This window comes from Protopterus annectens, chromosome 2.part1 (genome assembly GCF_019279795.1).
Source record: "Protopterus annectens isolate FY-2018-M chromosome 2.part1, PAN1.0, whole genome shotgun sequence".
NCBI lineage: Eukaryota > Metazoa > Chordata > Ceratodontiformes > Protopteridae > Protopterus > Protopterus annectens.
The window spans coordinates 1,999,957,365-1,999,979,062 of record NC_056729.1 but is presented as its reverse complement, the minus strand read 5'-3'; the positions used below and the strand labels follow the sequence as shown (position 1 = coordinate 1,999,979,062).

Below are 21,698 nucleotides of genomic sequence, written 5' to 3'. Positions count from 1 at the left end.
CCTTTAGCCTGGCACAGGCTTGTAGAGGAGGGTGAATTAAATCACCAAAAGGGTTTTTGTTCTTCACAAGCTGGTAGCCACCCAGCATGGATGTAGTGAGTGTGTCAGTTGACTGGGTATTTAGTTGCTGGGTAGCAGAACATCAAACCCTCCTTCAGTGGACTGCAAATTCACTGTATCAAATAAACCATACCATTGAACCACAAGAGGTGGGTATAGCCCATGACATCAATGATACAGGCACACACACACACACACACACACACACACACACACACACACACACACACACACACACACACACACACACACACACACACACACACACACACACACACACACACACACACACACACACACACACACAGAATCTCCATCTACTAGGTCCCAGTAAAATTCCTCTGGTCTGGTCAGCAACTGCTGTGCAGCCTATACCCACCCTATTCCTAACAATTTGTCTGCCCTCTGTTGTTTTATTTTTCTGTTTGTCAGCATCCTATGTGTCCCCCTCATAATATGTGTACAGCCACATGTTTGTCTGTCCAGTTGCATTCCTGTTTGTGTACACATACTGCCTAGCCTACCCTACATTCCTCCCTTTCATGTCTTCTGCCTTATCTTCCTCCCTCTCTCTGTATATATACATACATCCCTATATCTATCTTTCTATATATAGAGAGAGGGATTGAGTCATTTTCCCGAAAATGTCCAGCCTTTTAGCAATATACTTTGCCTTAATTGCCATATTTTTATTTCCTTTGTATCCCCTTTTCCTACTGTCTTGTAGTCTTCTTTCCCTTCCATTTATTAAAATACTAGGATACCCAGTTGGCTGGTCACCAACTAAGTGGTCTTTATCACCTACTCTATATTTCATAGTCCATAGTTCAAGGTATACCTGGGTTTAAACCGGAGACCATTTTAGAAGACAGACCCCATATTTGCAGGGTGTATTAAATGGACAAACCAATAATCTAGTGACATCTTAATTATATGCATAGAGTTGGAGTTAGCTATGTGAATTGGGAGGTCTAGGAATCCCGGCTGAGATGTATTGATATCTTAGGCATATGTTCTTTCGGATTCCATACTTTGCCATCCGATTATGTCATAAGGGGCAGCTTTAGAAATCCTGGAAGTGACCATCATTAACAATAAAATAAAACACAAAAAAAAAAATCTGCTTTCAATACCAGAAATAGTACAGTCTGAAGACTGAAAATGTGTAAAGGAAGTAGGTATTGCACAGTTCCATGGCATTGTTATATAAATCTGTTAAGAAAGGTATTGACATTTCTTTAAGCCATTTGTCACATTTTAGGCATCCCCGCACATAACATATGTAGCATGGAAACAGTGTCTGCTGTTTGGAAGATTATTAACTAATGAAATGTTAAAAACAAATAGTTTATGTACACACAAAAATATTTTCATACCCTCTGACAGGAACGTTGACTTCTTTGGCATGTCTAAGAATTTCATCAAACCTTCCAAAACTTTCTGCAATAGAACAGTTGATATTCTTTCTGCTGAATGTCTCAGATGTAGCACCAAATATAGCTACCTCTGTTGCTCCTGCACCAATCTAGAAAATGTAAACAGGAAATATAAACATGTAACAGTTATACAAAACTTCAAAATGTAAACTGATGTCTCACTAGCAGCATCATTGGCTTACTGAAGACATGACTCCTGAAATCATTACATGATGTTTTTGTCCTCTATTTAGAAGTGATCATTCATTTTCCAAACTATTTGCCTTAGTGGGAGTTGGCTACAGCAAGATAGGTATCCAAATTGAAGATTTGTTTGACACTGAGAGTATGCGCACAACACTTCTCCTCAAATATGGCAATCATTTTCAGATTTTACTTTATTGTACAGTCATATGTGTTTAGGATATTTTGATGAAAACATTTAAGTAGATCACAAATGTGTAATATTGAGGATTGTGACTGGGTCTCCGATCATAGGATCATAGGATCACAGGAGATTACTAGGCAATCGACCCTGAGGTCATTTCAAGTTTAGCCATTAAATCCCAATGTAATACCATAGAAATGTTAGTTAATACCCAAGATTGTATTTGGCGATGACTGCCCATGTCCAGGACGGTTGTGGGCACTATTCCTGGTAAGAATTTATGGTTTCCCATCCATTCGTCCAGGTTCCTCTTGAACAGTGCCGTAGAGGTGCTGTGTTTCACATGAATAGGTAGCCTATTCCAAAGACATGGCAGTCGATGGGAGATAAATCTGTCCCTCCAGCATGTCCTATTTAAGTTGCAGGCTGTATTTATGTCCCTGGAATGAGTAGCCTTAGTCCCATTTGATTTACAAATATGCAGCAAGTTCATTAGGTTTGGGTCTGAGATTGCTCTGTAAACCTGGCATAAGTGTCTACTAAGAAGACTATACAATACTGAGTATAGTGACAGGGACTTTAGTCGGTCTGTGTAAGGCACATGCTAGAGTTTAGTTAGAAACCTCTGAGGTCTCTCCAGTTGCTGCAGGTGCTTTGTACGGTACATGCCAAATGGGGCATTATATTCAATTATGGGCCAGATTAGTGCAGAGTATAGAAGAGTTATAACCTCTTTTGCTCTGAGGTGATGCCTTTACTAATCAAGTGTGCTATGTAGAAAGCCTTCCTTACTACAGTAGACACATGGTGGTCGAAGTTAAGGTCACAGTCAACTTGTGATTCCAGGTCCCTTACAACTTCATGGGTACTTAGGATATTGTTGTTGATTTGATAGTGTGAAAGGACATTCTTTGCACTGAAGGGAATGATGATTCATTTCTTTAAATTCAGTTTGAGACTGTGACTAAGACACCAGTTGTGCATTTGCGTAAGACCATCCTGGTGTATACTGACATCATCTGGGGATTGAATAATTGCACCCAGTTTGCGGTCATCTGCAAACTTGGTCAGCCACAACCCCATAGTTTTGTCCTGAACTTCTGAGAAAAATATACCAAACTGTTAACAGGTCAGCTGGTTGATGTGAAGTCACCCACTTTGATAGAGTGTGTCCAGTTTGTGAGCCAGTTGGCAACCTATCTTACAACAAAGGGGTTTACATTCAGTTTGCTAAGTTTATTGGTAATGCCTGAGTATGGGATTGTGTAGAAAGCCTTTTCCAAGTTGAGATATGCTGTGTGCACAGATTTTCCTTCACTAATGGCTCTGGTCACATTTTTTTAAAAACTCCACCAGATTAAACAGGTAGTATCTGCCCTTGACAAAGCTGAATTGGGTAGGATCCAGGGGTTGGAGGTCGCCTAGATCTTTATTTATGAGGTCCATAATGATATGTTTCATGGCCTTACAGATGAGGTCAGTCAGGCTTATGGGTCTGTAATTCTCTGGGTCTGTTGCTAGGTCACCTTTGTGGAGGGGAAATAACTGTTGCTGTTCTACATTCCACAAGAACAAAGCATGTGGTTAGACTATGACTGAAAAGGGTACTTAACGGTGATGCAAGTTCATGTTTTACCTTGTGTAGAAGACAGCCTGAGATGCCATCTGGTCTCATAGAGGATGTGTTTTTTGCCTTTGACAAGGCTCTGATGACCTGTTCTTCAGGTATTTGGAGGGGGGTTGGGGGAAGGTTTGTAATAGGTTTGGAGGGGATAAGGGAGTGAAATCTTTGCCAAATCTATTCACTAGCAGGTTTACTATCTTTGTGGGGTCAGTGTGTGTGATATTGTTGACAACTAGTTCTGCACATGCTTGGGCCCTACTTTTTAGGCTATGTACATAGCTGTAAAAGGCCTTATAGTTATCCTTGGCTGTGCATGCTAAGTTTTTCTCAAGGAAGCCCTTAGAGGATTTGACAAGTTGTCTTATTTGCCTGTTGAGGGTGAGGAATGTGCTTTTCCATTGTCAGGGTCTCAGCTTTGTTTTCTTGGACAACAACTTTTTGCATTTATTGTGAAGTTTGTTGATGACAGATGTCCCTATGGTGGCTTGTTTTTACTTAGGGCTCTGGGTTTGATTTTTTCCTAATACGGCTAAGTCTATACACGTATGCAAGCTATTGTACAGGGCTGTAGTGTAAGCTTCAGTGTATTTACCACTTCCAGCTGGGGTTGGGGCTCAGAATGTATTTATATCTTTACCTAGGAGGGTATAGTTTGCCTTGGAGAAGTGTTTAGTCTGATTTTGCCCATTGTGAGTTCTGGTGTTAGTGTCAGCATGAAGGTGACTGATTTGTGGTCAGATTTAACTAATTAGGCTGTGATAGATGTGGCAATGCATCTGTTTGACATGTTAGTGAGGAGCAGATATAGCAAGTTTGTTCCTCTTGTCAGGGTATGAACAATTTGTTCCAGGTCATTTGAGTTAACAAAGTCAAGAAACTTGTGTGCTAGTGAGTTAGGGCTAGTATAGGTTTCCCAGTTGATGGTGGGATAATTGAAATGCCCCTAACTAGACTGTTTGGTAATATTTCGATTGCCTCCAGTATGGTCAAGTAGGCTTTGTATTCATCATGACACATGAAGGGGGATCTATAACTGGCTACGACTTCAATGGGGGGTCTTACCCACCATAATCTGAACTTGGACTAACTCCATGGAGTTGCCCAGTCTATCTAGATGGAAGGTGAATTTATCTCTAATATAGATAGAAACATCAGCTCCCTTGGTTCTCATGCATTCACTTTGTGGTCTGAAGATTAGGAAGGCATTGCAGCCTTGCAAGGCCGGGGTACTCTCTGAGACCTTTAACCAGGGTTCTGTGACTGCACAGACATCTACATCTTCCAGTGATAGAAGTGGTTCCAGGGTACGCAGTTTTTGGTTTAAGCTGCTAGCATTTAGCAGCATAATGCTTATTTAGTTAGGACTGGCAAATTTCATGTTGGTGAATTTGTTTTCAAGTCCTTGCCTAAAAAAGGTATTATGGGTGAGGCAAGAGCCTTTGCCAGCAGCCAAAATCATAGAGGTGCCAGATGTAAACCGTCTTTGGTAAAGCAGCAAGGTTTGTCAACCATGTCATCCCAGGCTGACAGAAACTGGATCCCCTTTGAATGAAACCAAAAACTAAGCCAATTATTGAAATCAATCATTTTTCTATACTGTGGCATCATTCTAGGTGAGGGTAATATGCTGCTCAAGGCTAGGGACATACCTGCCTGTGACATGTACTCAGAGAGCTCAGTCATGTCTCATTACATATAGTCCTGTGAGGTACATCTCAGGTCATTCACTCCAACATGAACTATGACAGAGTCATAATGGTACTTGCTGCTTAGAGACCTGAGCGCATGCATTATCTGATGAATCCATGCACGGGACATGCTGACTGTGACTTTCTCCTTGTCCAACTTGGTGAGTGGGATATCTGAGTGTCTCACTATTGAGCCTCCAGTATCCAGAACATTTGTTTTTTGAGTGTTACACATTACAGGCTTGATAGGTGAGACACTGGTTTTGCTATGTGCCAAAATGTATATGTGTCATAATGTGTATGTTATGTGTTTGAGACATGGATGACAAGAAATTCAACTCAAGAGCAAAGTTTCTAGCTACCTAATCATAATTCTTTGTAGTGCATGCAGCTTTATCTGCACAAAAAATACTAGTTAGAAAAAAATAGTTGTGTTTTGCCAGCTTTCAAAGCCATAAAGCACTTAGTGCTGTCAGAAAGGCAGTATAACATGTCTTATGTTAGGGCCAGATAACTAGTACAGATAGGGGGCAGAAAAAATGTTTCTAACTTGGGTTCCAGGTTAGTGCAGCGGTTAAGATGTTTAATTCTGATGCAAGGTACAGTATTTGATTCTCACCTTTGAAAGGGAAACTGGATCATTTTAAAATGGCAATAACGGCAGTTATTAATGCTTACCTATGAATCTATAATTTTGCTGCTGTCATTTGTTGGCCAGTATTGGCATATTTAATTGCAAAACACAATACCCAGTCTTAACAAGTGATGAAGGATTCCTTAATAGTTATTAAGACTGGGTCTTGTGCTATAGAACAGCTGAGCTAGTTATTTTATTTCACAGTATCAGAGCGTAATTACCACACTCCACACACACTCACACACTACATTATTTTTTATCAGATTTGGCAAAATATTACATTACACTGGATGGTTGAACATATAGGCAGTAAGTAACATTACTTTTACAAGTACAATAAAATATATCAATGTATGACTTGTTAATTTAAATATATGCTTTGTTTAAATGGAATTAAATGTGATTAAAATACTATAAATATTCTCTTGCACAGTTATATTTGGATTGAACTTCTATGTATTGTGTTCAAAATGTGTTTGAGAACCATCTTTCCTTCTGTGTGCAGTGTGCTCTCTGTGTACCTTTAGGTGTTAAGTTTACTTTAACAGTGTATTTAAACAGTGTAGTTCTTGCACAGGAAACTGAACAGAAAAAGTAGGATGCTGAACTATATTGAAATGGAAAGGCCTGAATTATGAACACATTTGGAAAAATATTTATTATGCAGGATACTTGATAACCAACAAGATATATCTGGAATGGGGTGTATGTCCTGCAATGTTATGAAAATGTTTGATAACTTTTTCACTTTCTTTCTGAAAGCTTAGATGGAGGTTGATCACTGAAATGTATTAGATTTACTTATTTATGGTGTCAAGGTCTGATGAAGAAAGCCATAGTAAATCTAGATGGTTTGCCCATATGACTCAGAAACAACATAAAACTGACATTCAAAGTCTAAGTTAATTAATTCACTGAGATGTACTGCAAAATATTTACATAGTTGTATCTGTCACTTCTGGCAGAATTCTTCTACTGTGAAACAGACTGTCACATTACCCCAGAGTTATTATGTTAGTAAGCACACACTTTCGCACGAGAGACCTTAAATAAATCATACTTATTGCATGACATATGTATCAATGTACTGAGCTATATGGTACCCAGTCTATTTGTGCCTGAATGAGAAATATTGGTGCATTTAATTCACAGCAATACACATTGGGTACCTTGGCGGTATTTCTGCCCACATATATGAACCACATGCCTGTGTGCAGGCAGTAATGCTTGTGTCAGCAATAAGCATACTGCTCTCAGCATATAACACTGAAAATTCTCCACTACAAAATGAAAATTTGGTTAGAGACTTGGAAACCAGGGTTGCTAATTCCCTCTGCTTTGATCACTATGTAACAATGGTTGCCAGGAAATCCTTAAATCCTTCTTCTTGGCACAATTAATTGTCAAAGGAATAGCATCTATCTAAAGATGTTACTGTACCCTTGTACTCAACATTGATCAGACCAAGTATAGAGGATGATGTCCATTTTGGGATGTACCTCTCTAGGCATTTCAAACAGCTGGAAAGACCCCAGAGGTTCATAACAAAGAGGATCATAGACTTAAAATAGCTAACCTACTAGAAAAGCCGAGAAGTACTGTTCTGCTTTTCATAGGTTCATAGGTGTATACCATGCTAATGACCACTAGGTCCATTATAAGCCTAACTGTGCAACCCAAATATGACTCACAAAATTGATTTATATAGAGGGTGAATTACTGATTGCATCTGTCCATCACAGACACAGGTGCCAGGGCAGGGTGAATTTCCAATTACCCATCCATTGGCCCAAGATGTGTTTAAATATGGATAGGGAGGAGTTAAGTTGATTTTGCTATGTCAGTAGGTTTGTCAATTTAGCATTGCATAAAAAAGACACTATGAAGGTGGATAAAGTGTTAGCCGGTATTAGAAAGCCTAGACAGGAAAGGTGTTTATGTTTTATAGGCTCCCTTGAGGAGATCCAAGTCTTAGCTATTGAGCAGTCAGGGACTCAGTAGTTCAGGATGTCTTATACTTTCACAAATCAAACAATCACAGCCACCAGAACAGGTGATACAGACCTGCTTCAGCAGATCAGTAAAACAAGGTGGAGAAACAAGCTAGTTACTCAGCATCTCAGTTACTGGAATTGACTACTCCTTCAAATGGGACCTTGATAAATGGCTGTATCTATAAATTTACCCAGCACTTGCCTGGCCCTGTTCTCATTGAGAAGGGAAGTACAGCCTAGGATTTTACATCAATGTGTATCACAAATGTTGCACTTCAGTATGTTGACTCAGTGTGAGATTAACTCACTTTTTAGACTTGGGTGTATAGCTCTGCCAGTCCGTACTGGCATATAATGACTGAGGAATGGCAGACTTCTTGTTTATGGAATCAGACATAGGGCAAATGCTTAGTTTAATATGCTCTCCCATGTCTGTTGGTGTTTGCCATTCTAGAGCTAATAATGTGCATTCAATGTGAAATATCACTTTCCTGCATTCATTCTGAAATGTTATGCCTTGTTTCCTACTCATCGTAGCATACTAACTAAAATGATATTGTTACACTTGGTAAATTATGTTTTTCATTTTCATGTGCATTAATATATATTTTGTACAGCACAACTACCTTCACTTTTATGGTGTGCTACACACAAAATACAAACAAATGTTTGTAAACATTGTATGCACTTGTCAAGTTAAAGAAAAAAATGAATAACACTTCCACTTCCCCCATTCACAAACTTAATCATGTGTGTCTTCCCATCACCATAAATATAGAACAAAATATCAAAGCTCCACACTGATGTGTTTCTCTTCAATCTTTACATTCATTTGTAGCATGCACAGCATTACTACTTTTAACTTTATGGAAAAGCTATGCAAAAATCAATCAAGGAAGAAGACATACACGAAAACTGTGTGAGGACTCATTTAACACCTGTTTTCTTTCTATAGTTTTATTTTACCCTCCCAATGCTGTTGAGCATTGATTGGCAGTAAATTACGACAAACCCTCATTTTATTTTATACTGGGCTGGCTGTCAGTAATGTGGGGGGCTTTTCTGCTATTTGTTCTTCTTCTTGCAGTGCAATTCAACCCTTCCATCCTTTCTCTTATGTCAGTTTACAGTGATGAACACTACATCTTTCTATCATCTTAGCCTCACCCTCTTTTCCTACAAAGCTGATTGCTTACAATGTTGTGTAATATATAATATGTTAGCACTATGCTGCTTTCCAAATTGTACAGTGCAAGAAACATGCCCCCATTGTCTTATTGCATGTAACAGGTTAGTGCTATATTGTTTTCTAGCTCCACAGTCTCTATTTCCAGCCTGTTCAGCTATGCAAATAAGCACTTTGTTAGGCCAGAACAACACTACTGTGTCATCATTACATTACACCCCGGTGCAACACTACATCTGCACTGCAAGCTAAATGCCCATTTTTCCTGTTATTGATTCTGCTGATTTTCTTCTGCCACCCTTCTTTCTCTCTCTCTCTCTCTCTCTCACAGTCACTGTTGCTCTAACCTTTTCTGCTTCTTTACATATTCTGATAAAGTATTCAAGCTAGAAAAAGCAATCTCTTTCTGAGATCATTGACACAATACTGTAGGTAAGGAAAATGCCTTTTGGTCAGTATTTTCCAGTATAATATCTAGGAAACATCAGCATAGTACCTTAAAATATATTTACAATGCTATGCAACTCAAAGTTACATACCCAAGCATAACTTCTGCAGTTACACACAGCCATACACTCATTCAAATAACATTCAAACACACACATACACAGTTGTGTACAAAGTAGGCTTAAGGTGTACTTCTTCATAGATGTCACAGATACCACACTGCAACAAAATGACAAGGATGGAGATATTTATCTTGTCTTCAATCTCTTCTAAACCTTGCATGACATTTAAGTCTGTAAGTTACATCTTGCTGATAATTTAGCATTATTTATTCCTCATATTCCTTAAGTATTTTTTTTAATTTTCCTGTGCTTTACACAGCCCAATTTACTAATTGCATGCACATAAACACACACACACACACACACACACACACACACACACACACACACACACACACACACACACACACACTATGCAGTTCACAGCAACATATGCTGCAGCAGCATGCAATCATGTCAATGACAAATTATTTTATGTGATGCCACTAACATTTCAAATTGCAAGCCAGAGGTTCTGCCCTGCCTTCAATCTGTTTTTATATAGGTGTTACAGATATTTAATTTTCTAATAGTTACAGTTTGCAAATACATTAAGAAGTCTTCTGCACAGTCCTTGTATCCTTCTTGTATTCATCTGTTATGCTTTCCCACACTTATTAGCTACTACTAACTCTCAACCTGGTCTATTTCATTTCTATTTAGTTCTTTCATATTGTTGTGTTTTTATGTAAAAATGTGCAACTGTGTTATCCATTCTTACACGATATTTCTTCTTTCCCAATCTTTTTATTTGTGCCATCTTTTTATTATCATATAAAATGTCTGGTTGTAGTTAGGCACTAACTAGTAAGAAAGCACAAGACATACTATATTGTGTTCATTTTGTCTAAGTATGCTAACAATAGATGTTTGAATAGATACAAAGGCAGGCAGATAGATGGACAGACTAACATAAAGGAGACACTGGAGTCGGGATCTAGAATGAAAACAGTAACAATGGAAATTAAGAAAAAACATGAGCCAAATTGCTGGCTGAACATAAAGATTGTGGACTGAAAACATAACAGGACAGCAGCCTAAAACAGCAAAGATAAGAATATGGCTGCATTTGTTAAGTTATAAATCACTAGTATGCTGTTACTGCTAGTGTATATTTTTCTAATAAGTGAGCATCACATGCCAACCAACATACTGAAAATACTATTTCAAAGTATAGACATGCGTTTATTTTTCATAAATATCACTGTAAGTTAAAAATGGCACTTTTTCTGATCAGCAATGACCTCTGAGCAGATTTATTATGCACAAAAATAATTTATTTAGAGTTCCAGATGTGTTGCCATTTGATTGGGTGGTTTTTGAGTCAAGGGGACTTAGACTTCTACGAGCAATGTTTTATCAACAGTCATATAAGGACCTGATAATGCACACAGTGCAAAAGTGGTATTTAGAGTTTACTGGTCATGTTCTACACCAAATATTGTAAGAAATCTTTGGAGCTTGGTATAACATCCTTACCATGAACATTACCAAAGTATACAGTTTATGATGCAAAAAGTGTGTTGCTTTTGGATTTTATTTCATTGGTAAGGACGGCCCTATGAATATTTTTTCTCAGAGGTGATAATTCCTGCCATGACATCATAAAAGAATGAACCCATAATGCCTCAATATCTATATTCATGTATGAAGTACTGTATTTCCATGCTAAATGCAGTAGAAGTAGTTTCTTATGTCCTAGAAAGACAAGTTGTCAACTAGTTCTTGCAGATGGAATACCTCACATTAATATTTATCACATGATGATATAATAATGAAACAACAATGTAAATAACAAACATCTCATCTATAGTGGTATGATTTTAATTATCCGGAATCCTTTGCAGTTGTATATAAATTATTGCTCAATATGTACAATACCATCATTCTGTGTGTGTGTGTGTGTGATTATAGAGAAAAACTGAGTAAACTGTGAACCTAAAAATCAAAAAGCAAACCATAATCTTCATTTTTATTTTTACAAAATCACTTGCAACTTTATCATAAGGAGTAAACTAGGAACTTAAATTAATTGTAAAACAAACATGCTTCCAAACATGACCAGTACACCTTGAACAACAGATGCTAAGTATACAGAGACACCCATTATAAGTGAGAATGGCTTTTGAGTGTAATTGGTGATATGAAATAGTGGTCGACCATACTTCAGCAGCTTTCTGTGCATTACATAGCACATGTAGCACCTATAGATGTGAATGATCACGCAAGGACTCGTTATATATGACTAGCTGTACACAACAACTGCTTTGGTGATGTGTAGATGGTAACATAAGGTACCAAGGAAATGTAAAAAGCATATCATATAATACCAGTAAACAGTTTAGCAGCCATTACACAATGTGACAATAATGAGATGAGAGAAAAGGGAGCATGATAATTTGCTATGTGTACTTTAGTAATGACATAGTAATACAGATAGACATGTACATGATATTACATAAAGTCACTAGAGTAATAGCACAGGAATCTGTGCAATGCTCGCATGAAAGGCTGTTGTACTGCCAGTAATATGAAGACATTATATGCCAATAACACGTCAACTGTTAAAACATTGTGTGTATTCTGAAACAATGGTGCACTCAATTGTAAAGATGCTTAACATAATAGGATACCACACACACAGGTTTTGTATCGAGATAGTACCCACTATGACCTGAAAGCTGTAAACTCGAATTCACAGGGGTGAGCTATGTCAGCATACTCACTATGTGCACGTGTATACTCAGAAACACATGCATGCACACACACATGCAAATACTAAAAAGACGTAGTGAATGTTGCAAGCAATACATAAAAGCTTTACCTGTGATGAAAAGTACACCTAGAAAGAGGCAGCACACTCTGAAATGCATTGTAGCTGACAAAGAACACAAATGAGTAGGAAAGGCAACACTATAAATAAATATGTATGGTAAAGCAGAAACAAGACATAACTATGAAAAGTAATCATAGACTATAAACTTTGTACTTTACTGTGCATTAGATGTAAAGTGGCTAATATGAGGTGCTAATTATTATTTTGGAGGCTATATTTATCAAACTCAGAGATGTAAAATGTTGTTATCCAAGTATGGGATTCAAAGAACTAGCTTTGTATTTTTTCTTCCTATTCTGAGGTATGTCAGACTTGCAGGTAGTATATGCAAAATTTGCTTAGGGGTTATGATGCCTAAATCTCCACATCGTGATATACAGGGAGCCTAGTTCACACTGCACTGAGCATTCTGTGCTTGCAGCTATTTACATTCATAGTTTGTAACTTTGTTCCATTCTACATTGTTTTTAGATTTCATTTTGTGATAGTGAGCCCTAATCTGACACTAACATCAGTCAAGGTTCATTCCAAAGTGAAGTGAACTGAATGAAACCTACAGTATCCACTAAATGGATACAATAGGGGAAATGTAGTCTCCCAGCCAGGATACTGCAATCCATATTAATTAAACAGAAGAGTATGGTCAGAGCAGAACAGTGGCTACTGACACACAATAGAAAGTGAAATACATTAAAATGAAATCCTGTAATTTAACATCTTTAATAGACAAGTGAATAGCAGTCAATACAGGATGCCATGGAAAATATCATGGCTGGTATACACATAGGAAAATATCTGATTTCTTTCCATAGGTGGAGTTATAATATAGGATATTATCTGTGTGATAATCTGCCTTTTTAGAACTAAAGCTCTGCAGACCTAAGCTGCTTCCTGTGTCCATTGTATAAGGTTTGACTTCAACCATCTTAATTTGCCTATTGCATGATGCTGAAACAAGTCACTTAACCACAAAGTACTCCCCTGAAAAGGGGCAGTTTGTCCAGTGGGTTTACCCAGTTAGTAAACAGGAAATAAGTGGCTATAAAGGTGCTCTGCATCATCTGTCCTTCCTGTCAGTCAATAAACAAATGAATATAGGCTGGAGAAGGCAGGAGTAGCATCAAATCATGAAGCAAGAGGAGGAGAACACAATTGTTAAGAGGAAAATGTGTAAACAGCCCTGCAATGTTACTCTGAAGAGTGTTTTGATAGAGATGGAGTGGAGTTTTAGTTCAAAGAAGCTTGGGAAGGGATTCATGCACTTTAAACATAGTAGATGGCAAGATGAATTAGATTAGATGATGGAAATATAAATGAGATGAATAAGTGTGTAATATGACATGCTATGCTGGGAACATAATAAGCATGTAATATGGCATTCTATGTTGAGCACATGATGAGGAAGGGTGTAATATGACATTTTTTATTTTATTTTTATTTTATTTTTTATTTTACATTTGTTGACCGGGCTAGTCTAACTGGATACATGTCCATTTTCAGTAGAGGCCTGGGGAGATAAGCTCCTAGATAGGACAATGAAATTAACACAATCACAACTATCGAAACATGAGACAAATAAAAACTATTAACAGTATCTATTACAGGTTAACACAGTAATATTTACAGTGCAGAATACAGGCATAACAAAGGAATGCTAATACAATCAAGGTATGTTAGAGATAGTTTAGTAAATTAGTTTAATAAGGAGGAGTTGCTGTGTGTGAGTAGACAGGGTAGGAAGCAAAAAATATTTAGAGACACCTATAGACTAGTCAGGTTTGGAGCATGGGCATAACCAGTGAGTTCTGAGGAACAATTTCAATGTATTTTTGAAGCAGGATAGTGAGGGAAGTGTGGAGAGTTCATTTGGGAGGAGATTCCAGGCTTTTCCAACTATATTAGAAAAAAGTGAGTCACCAGCCTTATTGTTTGTTTTAGTAGTATGCATTAGAAGTTTCTGAGAAGACCTTAAGGATTCCAAGTTTTTTATAGGGAGTGATTAGTATGGAAAGAATAGGCGTTTTGGAAGGTGTATAAAGAGTGTTGTGGGCTATAGTTAGTTGATGGAATTTAATTAGATTTTGAAGTTCGAGCCATCCTAGTTGCTTTAAATTAAGGAAGTGATGGGTTCTAAAAGGGTTGCCTGTAGCAAATCTTGCCATGTTATTGTAGGACATTTCCAATTTGCTAAGATTATTTTTAGATAGGTTAGTAAAATAGGAGAGGCATAAAGAAGAGAAGATATTAGATGAATGTGTGCTATAGTGGTTCGAGCTGAAGGTAGGAGAAAGGATTTTATCCTATAGAGCGAGCCTAGCTTTTTTGTTGACTGTTTATAGTGTTGTTAATATGGATGTCAAAGTTCAGATTATTGTCAATGGTGACACCTAATAGTTTGGTGGTTGGTTCAGGGTATATAATCGTTTTATTGGTAGAGTTTACTGAGAAATCCATTGGGAGGGATTTCTTAGTAGGAGAGAAAAGGAGGAGTTTAGTCTTTTTGGGGTTTAGGAGAAGGCATCTATGTGTGAACCATTGCTCAACTGTGTTAAATACTTGTAGTGTAAGATAGAGAAGTTCTGGAGAAGAGGGGGCTGAACATATCAGTGTAGAGTCATCCGCATATTGTATGCATGTAGCTTGGGGGATGGCAAGGTGAAGGTCATTGATGAATATGGAAAAGAGTAGAGGTCCAAGGATGGAGCCTTGAGGGACACCCAGGTTGACGGGCAGGTGAGTAGAGAGGGATTTGTGCCAAAGTACGGCCTGTTGTCGTTTATCAAGGTAGGACTGGAACCATTTTATGGTGGATGTATCAAGTGACAGGGATTTTAGTATTGTGATGAGAATTTGGTGATTTACCATGTCAAAAGCTTTAGACAGGTCAATAAATAGGGCTGAAGAGAGTTTGTTTAGATTGCGGTGTTTGTTGATACAATCTGTGAAGGAAAGAAGGGCAGAAGTGGTGCTATGTGAAGGTCTAAAACAATGCTGACAGTTGGCTAGTAAGTTATTTTTTGTGAGATGGTCAAGTAATTGTCTGTGAATGCATGTTTCCATGATTTTTGCCAGAGGTGAGAGGAGGGCAATGGGGCAGTAATTGGAGAGTTCAGTGGATTGACCTCCCTTGTGGAGGGGGATAATATGGGAAATTTTCCATAAACTTGGGATATAACTTTCAGTAATAGTTCTATTGATTAGGATAGAAATAGGATAGGCAATGGCTTTGGCGGATAGTTGTAGGAATTCAGCAGGTAGTTGGTCTGCTGAGGGGGAGCATGGTTTCAGTTTCTGTAGAAGGGTTTGAATAAAGGATGTTGGTATGGGTTGAAAGTGAAATGTAAGGGGTGAGGTTGATTCATTGGAAGGTAGAGTGAAGTTATTTGGTGATAGTTGACTAGTTAGTGTTTGTATAGCATCAGTAAAAAAGGTATTAAAAGTGTTAGCTAAATTCATTGGTGTTTTGTCTTCAGTGTTTTGAGGGATTGGAGTAGTGGATTGTCCTGGATGGAGTAGCTGGTTGATAGTAGAAACAAAATTTCTGCGGCTTGTTTTGACTAGCTTGTTGGGATTGCAGGTAGTAGTTTTTTTTGTCAGATAATATAGCTTTTTTAGTTTCATTTCTTAGTTGTCTAAATATTTGTTGGACTATAGGGTTTTTAGTTTTCCTCCATTTTGCCCAATGTTTGTTTCTCATGTTGATTTTATGTTTGGTTTATTTTGAGAGCCATGGAGCATGTTTGGTTTTAATTCTAATTAGTCTGGATGGGGCATGGTGGTTGAGGATGGCAAGGAAGTTGGAGTTAAAGTAACTAACGGCTTCATCTAAAGGAAGGTTTTGTAAGGGTGACCAGTTACATGCTTTTAGTTCCATCTGGAAAAGTTCAGGGTTGAAGTACTTTTTAGACCTGATGTTTTTAACGGATGTTGGGGAGGGAGAGTTGATTTTATGTCTGATGATATAGGTAAGAGATTGGTCACTTAAATCATCAGGGAGGGTTCCTGAGTCATAAATGTGAGGATGATGGTTAATGAGAATCCAATCTAATAAGCTTGATTTCTTGTTAGATTTATTTATTCTGGTAGGGGAGGTAATGGTTTGGGAATACCCATATAGGTTAGTATGGTTTGTGGGGAGGCTGCTGCAGAAGCAGGTCCAGTCAATATTTGTGTCACCTAGGGTAATGATTTCTTGAGGTAGGTTTTGGGAAAGCCAGCAAAGTAAATTTTCCATAGTTGCTGTATTATTACCAAGAGGTAGATATATGCAGATAATATAGATAGATTTGGAATTGTTAAGAAGAAGTTTAGATATAAGAATTTCTGCATTGGAATCTAAAGGTGGTTTGCAGTTATGAGTGGTTAATTGTAAGCTAGGTTTATATAGGATAGCAACCCCTCCACCTTTCTTGGATGTACGGTCTAGTCTCAGGATATTATATCCAGGTGGGATGATTTCATTATCTTTGGTTGCTGGTTTTAACCAGGTTTCTGTTAAGCAGAGAATATCGAAGGAATAGATTTCAGTTAGAGCTTGGAGTTGAGTAACTTTATTATTTATACTGCGGATATTAAGATGAGCAATTAAAAGAGAGTTAGATGGTTTAGAGAGGGCTTGGGTAGTTGATTCTTTGAGGTTGATGAGAGAGATAGGAGTTGTTAGGGGGCCTGGGTTAGGGTGGATGTCACCATCCTTTAAAGAGAGTAGTATGCTTAGATAATATGGGTTGGGTAGTCTGCTGTATAGTGATAGACATTTTTTGGGGTTTAGATTGCTATATTTTGTGTGTAGTGTTCTATGATATTTAGGAAGCATGCAGTTAGATGAGGATGTTATATTAGTGTGAATAAAATATAGAGGTGAATTTGGAGAGTTGGTTTCTTTTTTGGGATAGTTTTGGTTTGGGTCTAGTGGATTTTCAAAAGAGGTGAATAGATGTGTGAGGATTAAATGAGGTAGTAGTGAGAGTGTGAATAAGAGCGTGAAAAAGAATTGGGATGGATTGTTTATTCATTATATGTATAGATAGTGTTTTATGTAGGTAGAAAATAGAAATCTATAGTGAGGAGATAAGAGAGTGAGTAGAGTGTGGTGTGATAGGAGGAGGGTAGTGAGGTTAATATTAGTGCAGTTTGGAGACAGGAGAGTGTGTAGGGAGAAAAGATAGTGAGAAGGGTGTCTATGCTATGCTATGTTGGGAACATGATGAGGAAGTGTGTAATATGACATGCTATGTTGGGAACATAAGTAAGTGTGCAATATGACATGCTGTGTTGGGAACATGAGTAAGCATGTAATATGACATGCTATGTTGGGAACATAGGTAAGTGTGTAATATGACATTCTAAGCTGGGAACATAATAAGTGTGTAATATGACATTTTATATTGGGAACATGATGAGTAAGTATGTAATATGACATTCTATGCTGGGAACATAATAAGTGTGTAATATGACATTCTATGTTGGGACCATGATGAGGAAGTGTGTAATATGACATGCGATGTATGAAGCATGATCAGTAAATGAGTAATATGACATTCTATGTTGGAAGCAAGTCAGCAATTTCATGGACATCTAGGGGTATGGTATTATCAGCAGGTAAGGACATGGACACATACAGGGCTTGTTGCATAAGACAGACTCACCAGTAGTTTCTGTCATAGACACAGATAGACATGTTAACAGCAACAGCAGTCTCCAGATAATTCACACACCCTCTTGAACACTGACTGCTACATCATTTGTCATTATTCTGAATGCCCCTGAGTAAGGTGGATGTACAATTAGAATAGTTCATGGAGTGTAGTGGTTAACACTGTCATGTTATTACAAATGTGTGGTATCAATGGCAAGAGCCATGACCACCACTGATGAACCAACACTGAGCATGCCAACTACACAGCTGACACCATTCCCTCTGTCATGTCTTCCAATGCTTCACAATATGACAATGTCAGCCCTCAAAGCAAAACAGATGATGTAAAGGATTAGAACAGACTCTGATGAAGCAAGCTGATGCAATTAGCATTGGAATTCTTATCTGTAAAGAAAGCAGTGAAAGGAGGGGGTCTTCCACTGTCAGCAGCATTAAGCAAGGCTTTACCAATAGAAACCTGTATGTGTCCCTAAAAAGTAAAGCATTGGCAAATAATGGCAGCTAGCTAACACGGAGATGTACCTTCTGTGCACACTATGCAACACATGGAAGTGCATGTGCACATACATACATACAATGGATTACATTCTCCCATGAGGTCAATCCAGCACAATGCACAATCTACAGTGTCAATAGTAAATATAAAAAATATATATAAATAAACATTCTGTTAATACATTTACACAGAGTATAGCATTAGGGTGGGATACTTAACAACTATGTGCAGAAATTTGCTGTAGAATATATATCATAGTTTCATAGTTTATGGTAAGTTGCATAAAGATCAAAGACCACAAACATGCAGGACCCAGAGTCATTAGGTAGATATTCAAACCAAACCAAATATCTTGAATGATTCTAATGAATTACATTTCCATACTTGCAATTGCAGTCTGTCCAATGATCTAATAGGTTTATAGGTAAATACTAGGCTACCAGTCGGTAGACTATTATAAGCCCAGCTAAAAGCCAGAGGTCAGAATCAAACGCCATTGGTTGTATTCATGAGGTAAAGACCATAACCTTAAACTAACCCCACCCCTTTTCAGAGCACTTTGAGTGAAAAACCTTGATATAAAAGTAGTTTTGCATCTAGCTATTTGAAAGGTGTACATTGGCCCATGAAAAGATCACCGTGACTGCAATAACTCAATATTTAACAAAAGCCATATTTCTTCATCATGAAGAACATGGCATGCTAGGCACAATCTGCCATGTAATTAACAATAACTGATAGACAATAAGATAACTTCAGCTAAGATTTCCTGATATGTAATTGTCCTGCACACTAATTCTTTTAATAAATCTTCTTTGAACCCTTCACAAAATGGAGAGGTCAGCTCTTGAATATATACAAAATAATGAGCTAACTTCAAATACAAATCAAATATACCCAGTAATTAATTTCTATAGGACTCCAGCAGATCTGTTCAAAACATTTCTCAGAAGGAGGTCTATCACACACACATGGCCTTTGCCTTATCAGCAAATGCATTTTTAATGTTAATTTTACAACTTGTATATCTATCCCTCTCTCTCTCTCTCTCTCTCTATATATATATATATATATATATATATTATATATATATATATATATATATATATATATATATATATATATATATATATATATATATATATATATATATATATATATATATATATATATATATATATATATATATATATATATATATATATATATATATATATAAATGGGTGTACTTCTAATCTTCAAAAACTCATTTCTTCGACGATTAGAAAGCAGACACCCCCTTTTATGAAAGTGCACTTAACCAAAAGTGCACTTTCGGGAAAGCCAGTTAACTGAATCACGGTACAGTGGGGATAAGGAAATATACCCTTTTCCCCACTGTAGTGTGATCTAGGAGTTAGTATACATAATTACCGCAGGTGTATCCAGCAAAGTAGAATACATTTTTGCAGGGGGCAAGCCCTCATGCACCCCCCACCCCTGCCACTTATATGTACTAACTCAAAGGTTGCACTACAGTGGGGAAAAGGATATAGCTCCTTATCCCCACTGTACCAAGATTTGGTTAACTAACAGGAGTTGTTTGACTTTCACGAAAATGCATTTTTGGTTAAATGCACTTCCGTGAAAGTGGGTGTCTGCTTTTTAATCTTTGAAGAAATTACTGTTTAATGATTGGAAGTAGACCCATATGTATATATGTGTATATATACATATATATGTGTATATATACATATATATATATATATATATATATATATATATATATATATATATATATATATTGGAAGTAGATTCATATGAATATATATGTGTGTGTGTGTGTGTGTGTGTGTGTGTGTGTGTGTGTGTGTGTGTGTATACACACACACACACACACACACACACACACACACACACACACACACATATACATCTAATGATGTTGCTGTCGATCAAAGTTTAATAGGTGTTTTTGAGTTAATCTAGCTATTGTCAACACCAAGAATTTAACACATAAATCTGCATTTATTGACAATGTAGTGTTTTTAATCATCATAGTCAATAATGCATGTTTTTGCCATAAGTTAGTTTGACAAATGTCACTGTCAACAGAATATAATGTCAGTCTGCAGTAAACAAACATATACAATTACATGGTATACAATCATTTGTGTGATGTTTATTGTTAATGTTAACATTGTCCCAGACAAACTGAGTACATTATTGTCTGCATGAATCAGAATTTGAGTTAGTGCCGATTGTGAGTATGAAATACTGTAAGACTTCAACTAAAGATTGTGATTTTCTCCTATGAGTATCAGAAATAGGTATGCTGTCTGATAAGTACATTCTCATCATATCAAAATGCATTCATATCTCTAATGTATGTTATCAAGCAGTACATATATACCTTTAATGGGATAAATGTCTCCTTAATATGTAGTTATGGAAACTGGTGCTAGTACTTCCAAAAACAAATGGTAATGTCTGCTTTTTATTCAAAATTATGGCATGCAAATAATGTGCCATGGTGCTTGTTCTATACTAGCAACTTTGTGCTGCACATAACCTTTATGCTAGGGCGTCAGAAATGGTGATAAATTACTGCTTGTTTTTAGAAAGTAGCTTTCATGGAGACAAAGACATGTTGTACAAAGTATTGGTCGGTAGCAGTCAGACATGGATAACATCGAATTTAATCAGTCTGCACAGGACTACAGTGTAAATTGCCTAGCTCCACAAGGTACTATTAGAAAAAATTTACTTCTGTGTACTTAGTATAAGAAGCAAATGCTTAATATCGATGGGTATATATATGTGATTGACAGGCAAAGGAAGGATAAGAGGCATGAGGCATGCCAAAGTAATTTGACAGAACAGTGCAAAGGAGGTACTGTTATTGAGGAAGTAGCCAAGGGTGGTAAACATAATGAAAGCTCAGTGCATTTTCATGCTCCAGATACAATATTCCCATAAAGATATATGACATTGTCAAGGCTTCACCACAGATCAGAAGTTACACATGGCCCACTGCATCATGTTATTTCTGACTGCATACAGGTCACATGTGGGGTAGCAGCAAACATTATGTCATCAAGGGTCGACTTGATGGAACTGTAGGTAGAACTAAACGGATGGCACTGGCAGCCTGCTATAAGGTTCCCATAGCTGTACACATAGTTAAA

The 21,698-nt window shown here is 37.3% G+C and overlaps 1 protein-coding gene across 1 annotated transcript in view; it reads right to left on the bottom strand.

The window, feature by feature from the left end:
* Positions 1-1,436: 1,436 nt before the first annotated feature.
* The window catches only part of LOC122795079 (3-hydroxy-3-methylglutaryl-CoA lyase, cytoplasmic-like), a gene marked incomplete at its 3' end in the record, with an annotated part of 307,454 nt that continues 287,192 nt past the window's right edge, over positions 1,437-21,698 (bottom strand). Inside the window, exon 5 of the mRNA XM_044063654.1 lies at positions 1,437-1,585. Coding sequence (XP_043919589.1) covers positions 1,437-1,585 — 149 coding nt within the window. The remainder of the gene's footprint in view (positions 1,586-21,698) is intronic.